We start from the raw sequence: 6189 nt of genomic DNA on the forward strand, positions 1-6189 counted from the left end.
AGAGCACAGAAACCTTGGCCAGCTTGCTTGGATGCCAGAAAGTAAAGCAAAACACAATAAATCCCCCCAGTCCTTCATCAGAAGAGGCCAGGATGTTTTATAAACCTCATTTTTGGGGCACACCCCCACCACGGGACACTGTAGCGAAGAACCTTGTCATACCGACCTCCCATCCAACCCCCGCCCCACAAAAAACCCCAAAAAACCAACCCAAAAACCATGACACCATGGGCCAGCCATGAACACCACATTCAGAGTAAAATAAAAATTAAAAAAAAAGGAAATTACAGTGATGATTAGAAAATAGGAATTTGTTACAGTTTTTGTTTTAAATAAACCGCTGTGACAACACGTTACACTTGCCACATCCCCTTCGGGAGCAGCCACAGAATTGGGATAAAAAGTGCTGCTGTGTGTCTCAAAAGACCAGAAAAGCCCAATTTTTGGTTGCATCAGATCTCCCCACACCTGCCCCGAGGATCTCGACAGCACGAGTCCAGCACATCTTGGGCTATTTCCCTGGAGAGGTCCCTTCGTCTCCGCACCCGTCCGCTCGTGAAGCCCAAGGGGGGCTCGAAGGGGGCTGCGCCCCGTGGCCGGGGTGCGGTGCCGAAAGGCAGAGCCGGGTCCCAGCAAAACGCCGCTTTTCCAGGTGGTGACAGCCCAGCTCCGCTCTACGACCGCCGGACACGACTTCTCCAGAGGCATCTTAGGGTGTGCTGGGAGGATAAGGAAAGGGCCGAGGCAGAGGGAACAGCTCGGGGTCTCCAGTCGAGGACCTGCTCTGCCCGGTCCTGCCAGTCTGGCCCAGAGGCTGGAGAAGACGCATTTGGCACAAGGAGGGAGCTTGCAAATTGATTCGGTCTTAAGTCAGGGCTTGCTCCTCACCGAACCTTTCAGCAGAGCCGCCGTTCTGCATCACTTACCCCTCAAAACCCAAAGATATTCTTCTAAACAATGGGCCCCGAATCTCAGTGCTTGATGCCCTCTGTGGCCACCACATCAAAGGCAGGGCCAGTGCTTGACCCAGCACCCCTCAGCTCGGCCACCAGCCCAGCAGCAGCAAGGGCAGACCCACGCAGAGGGGAAACGGCATTTCCCCAACACAGCCCTCGTCCACCGTGCTGCCACGTGCAGGGGGGTTTTTTTGCTCTACAAAGGTATTCCTCTAGCAAGACACGGCTTGGAAAATGGTGTTTATTGGTATTTATAAATACAAACATAAGGAAGAGTCCATTTGAAGACGGATAATTGACTTAAAAGGACACTGTCAAGTAGTTTGAGCTACCTTAATGCTGTCAACCCTGTTTGGGGAGGGGAAAAAAAAACAACAAACCAACCAAACAAAAAAGCTTTGGGTTCTGTATTCTTGAGTTTTCCCTTGAAAACTCCGCTCCGTTACAAAGAAATCAGCCAACTCCACCTTGGCTTGCGAATCCGTTTTAGCTCTCCCCTGCCCCAGCACAAACTAAAGAGAGTGTGGTGTCCCCAGAGCCGTGCAAATCCTGCGATGGCTGGGTGCTGCCCCGGCACACCTGCCCGCTCACAGCCAGTCTGTTACCATGGGAAGCTCTTTTTTCTTCTGCCGCCCTGAAAAACTGGAGAAAGGAGTTCTGCAAATGAAGTATAGGAACCGCTCGTTGAGGAGAGAGAGAATCCACGGCGCTAAAGAGGATTTGAATAAATATAACAGATTAAAAGTAATCTACAGGAAAGGAATTGACAGTATCCTTTTAAACACAGCATACTGGATTTCCTCCCAGCAGACTGTGCATCTGCAAGACGTCGTTAAGCATATACGGATGGGTTGGGGACGTTTAAGTTGTAGATGAAGGGGATAAAGCTTTGGTGGTACTACGCGACCCTTCTGACTGCCTGAATAGCTCGGACAGCATTAAGAGGGTGGGAAGCAACACGCTGTCCTCAAAGCAAACCCCTAGTGAAAAACCAAGCTCCTGGGACCCTAAAACAGCCATTCCTCGGGCTGCACCCTGCTCTTCCCCCACCACGAGACTCTTCAGCGTAAAGGTGAAGCGCCACTTCCCTGGCTGCTGGCAGCTAGGATGATTAAACGGACTTGCTCCTCTGTCTCAGCCAGCTGGGAACCATCCATAAACACGGGCGCTCCCTTCCATCCCGGGGTGCAGACAGCAGGAAGAGCGCAATTACTCACACGTCAGCTCCTCTTCCACAAACCTGTTAGAGTTTGACCAAGTTCTGCCCCATTAAACCCCTGGCATCTGCCCATCTGTTCACGTTTCATACTGGGCATCTGGAACCGCCAGCGTCAAGGAACCGGGACTTCACAGAGCTGGCCCGGGCCGTCTACGCTCCTCGGAAGCACCTGGGCTAATCTTGCCTGAAACGCCTCAAAACCAGCTGCTAGGAACACGTACCCTGGCAGCGGGGAAGGACTGGCACGTAGCAAACCCCCATTTCATTCAGATGGCTCCTTCTCAGGGCAAGACACTTACCTGCAGATGATGCAAAAATCACCCAGCACTCGCACCTCAGCGTACAAAAACGTGACAATAATCGAGGGCGCATTTTCAGGCCTGCTGTTCCTCCCGCTTCCATTAGCGAGTCATTATTTCTTGGTCAGGGCAACAAGCAAAAAGATTCTACTCTGCTTTTCCTTGGGGGTAGGATGAAGGGTCAGAGGGAAAGGACAGGAGGAGTAGGGAACTTACAGTCACTGGAAGAGAGACTAACTTTTCCCCTATATGAAGAGTTATATTCTTGTCACTGGGATAAAACCTGAAATGCAAAACAAATTTGGACACCCAATCACTGATAAAAAACAGGCCACGAAGGCTACAAGAGCCTAGCCTGTAGTGCAGCTCACTTGCCATTTAAAAATCTTCCTAACAGGTCATTACAGCCTCAGGCTTCTAATGGTAAAAATTACTTTTTTAAATTTAAATTATTGATTCATAACTTTTGTTCGGTAAATTTCAAAAGATTACTGAATTAGAAATCTGTAAAAAAAGCGGGATGAAGGGAGGGTAAAAAGGAGGGTAAAAAAACTGAGCCTGACATTACAGATTCCAAGCTACAGCACAACCACCTAGGAAGCCTCTGAGCTGGATGCTACAGAACACAGAAGAAACAGATGAACCTTCAATGTGAGCATGCTCAGGGTGGTCAGCAGGGAACGGGAAGTAGAGAAGCGCAAGTAAATCATGTCTCACAACAGCTGCTATTTCATTCCCTCACTGAAAAATGGACACAAAACTTGTTGGGATTTTCAGTTTGTTGTGTTTTTTTTTTTTTTTCCTCCTTTTTTTTTTTTCTCTCTTCTGGACAACAGATGCAGGGTTAAAGCACGTTCCTCTCCTCTCCCCCTCTCCCCATTTCCGAGGATTTCAGTTACTATTCCAACCTCAACAGCAGCAACGGTCATTCTGGGTTCGCAAAAACCTCCCCTCCTTACCGCAATGATTTCATCTGAGCATGCCCAGTAGGAATGGTTCAGAATTATACCAATCCACCTACAGAAAAAGCCAACACAGCTCCAGCTCCCGTACGGCAGAGTTCATCAGTTTGCTGGAACAGGTGGGGCGCGTATATGTATGTGTATGGGTGGCTACAGGGGCCTGGCACCACAGCCCTGCTCACTGGCCCTTGCAAATGACACTGGTATCGCTTTCCTTGAAGATACTGGTGTCCACCGTAATTCTACAAGTGTAATTAAATACTCAGTTTGCAAGGATGACCGCTTCCAGTGTCATAGGATGATGCAACATCTGCAGAAGCGTTGTCTGCTGCCTCCAACCGAAGGAGGTGGAGTCACAGGCGCGAAGTAGGCATGGACTTTAATATTGGGTAAATGGGTCTGAAAAGACAAAGACAATTCATAAAGTGACACGGGTAGTGGCAGTGTAAGAGTCAGAGAGAAGCTGAACTAAGCCTGGCTTACTTGTCTTCAGACTACAGACTAACACACACCTAAAAACTAGAGTCAAACCCTTCCAGCTCACCAGCGTCGTTTTTCCCCCAGACTATGGATTAGCAAGTTCTCTCCATTAGCAGAAAAGAGAGTTACAGGGAATAAGGAAAAAAAAAAATTATGCTCTTTCCCCCCATCAATCCTGTGGTAGCCGTGGGGAACAGAACAACATCTACCGGTAGAGATCCGTGTTCTCTTTGTAAATAAGACATTACCGTTATTCCCCTTTTACAGATGGAGCAATCGACTCTGGAGGGGATCACCGGGACGCACAGTGCCACAGACGAACGGCAGCTGCAGCGAGCGGCCCCGGCTCAGTCCCACTCACAAGGCCACGCAGCCTCCCCTACAGCAGACTGATCTCTTACAGGGTTAGCCCCGGTTACTTACAGGGGAAGTGTCAGTACAAAGTGCACCACAATCTATGCTGAGCATACAAAGCAGTGGAGAGGAGGTGCCATTCTACACTTTTGCTGTGGCACAAACTCCTGGTCCTCTGTTTAAAGAGAGCTGTCGTGTACGAGTGCCTGTAAAAGGAGCACTTGCGCGCTGGGTCACCACTGTTCCTTTCTGCTCCTACTCAGTGGACACAGCAATTCTCTCTCTTCCCTGCTAGCTAGTCTTCATCCCCATCCCATCTTCTGCGTGCGTGACAGCTATTAAATTCATAGATGATGGTTCTCACAATACTTGTAAGAACGACCACCACATCATGAGGAATCTGAAACTTCAGCCCTCCCTCCTCCCCACCAGATAAAGCATTCAAGTTGCAGCTTTAGCGGTGTTTTAATTTCTTTTTTTTTTTACCCTGAGTCTCTTGATCCCTGCCCGCGTGATTTGCTGACAGTCATACAGTTCTATCCTCTCCAAGCTGTGGCAGCTTTTCAGGTGCTCCAGAGAGGCGTCGGTGATCAAAGGGCAGTTGTCCAGCTCGATCACCTCTAACCGGTCGTGGGCACAGGCGCCATTTCCCAAGTGACGAATCCCATCGTCCGTGATCAGCTCACAGTGGGACAAACTCTGCATCCAAACACAGCAAGTTAGCAGCCTCTGCTGTTGGCAAACAGAAGCCAACAGCCTGTCGGGGGACACGGTGGGACAAGAGAGAAGATGGCCCATGTTTCATAGGTTTGGGCTGGTTTGCCACATCGGCTTTTTGGACAGGTCTATCCTCCCTCCTTGCACTGGAGCCACTGCTGCACTTCAGACTGCGGGCGCTGGGCTCTGCGGGCCTCCAAAGACCAACGTCAAAGACCAATGTGCCTGCAAGGCCAAAACTCATAGCTGAAGCGCAATGGGAAAGGCAGCTGCGGAAAGATGAGACCCACAGGGCCAGGAGACAGGACGGCTCAGAAATGGAATAAATACCTCTGCTATCGAAGAGACCATCTTTGTAAAATCTGTGGCCCTACACATCACACGAAGGACCCTGCCACTGGCTCTAAGAACCGGCAGAAATACAATGTCACCTACTTAGTGCATTTGAGGGCAGGGGGGGCTGCATCTTAAAAGTTCTTCAGGACGCAGCGAGGCTCAAGCTAGAAGACAGCATCAGCCTGTGGCTTTGTTGAGGGGCACAGCGCACAGAAGGGACGGCTGCACAGGAGAACCCATGGAGTGCATCCCCCCACCTCCCAGGAGAGGTTTTCTCATGATGACAATGGAGCAGCACACACAGGGACACAGAGGAGATTGAGAATAAATTCCCAGTAATTTAGACCAAGAGGAACATTGTTTTCCATAGCCAGTAAGCTTTCCAGGTCTCAGCTGCCCAGCTCCGTACTACAGGTGAGAAGGGCTGCGGTCTCCTCTCCTACAGACGGGCTGACAGCCCGGTTTGCAGACAGATTCTGCTAGGCTTGCTGAGGACAGCCAGAGCCTGCTACCAGGAGAATCCAGTGTCCTATAATTCATTTTCAGGCAGGGGTGCCTGGCGTACGATTAATGCTAGCAGTAGGGGAGGGACAATAGGTTCTTCAGGGTCAAGTTTCTAGCCGAATTCTTCCAAGTCTTCGCAACATGTCTATGAAGTCAAAAAGACAAATCCCCACAGGCAGTGCTTAAAATCCCTTTGTTTATAGAAAGAAAATGCTGAAAGTCTCATTTATAATACTCACCAGAACCTGAAGCCGTGGACAGTGTATGGAAAGCTGGATTAGTGTACTGTCTGTAATCTGGAAAAAAAGAAAAAGCCCTTTCACGCTGGGTGCTCTGCACAAGGACTTTGGCCCCCGCCCCCC

General features: G+C 49.8%; 1 protein-coding gene across 1 annotated transcript in view; it reads right to left on the reverse strand.

The window, feature by feature from the left end:
• Positions 1 to 3727: 3727 nt before the first annotated feature.
• Positions 3728 to 6189, reverse strand: part of LOC104159402 (F-box/LRR-repeat protein 20) — a 23953-nt gene continuing 21491 nt past the window's right edge. The window contains exons 12-14 of the mRNA XM_009697299.1: positions 6067 to 6123; positions 4757 to 4969; positions 3728 to 3835 (exon numbers count right to left, since the gene is read on the reverse strand). Coding sequence (XP_009695601.1) covers positions 3728 to 3835; positions 4757 to 4969; positions 6067 to 6123 — 378 coding nt within the window. The remainder of the gene's footprint in view (positions 3836 to 4756; positions 4970 to 6066; positions 6124 to 6189) is intronic.

This window comes from Cariama cristata, unplaced genomic scaffold (genome assembly GCF_000690535.1).
Source record: "Cariama cristata isolate BGI_N322 unplaced genomic scaffold, ASM69053v1 scaffold5673, whole genome shotgun sequence".
Lineage (NCBI taxonomy): Eukaryota > Metazoa > Chordata > Aves > Cariamiformes > Cariamidae > Cariama > Cariama cristata.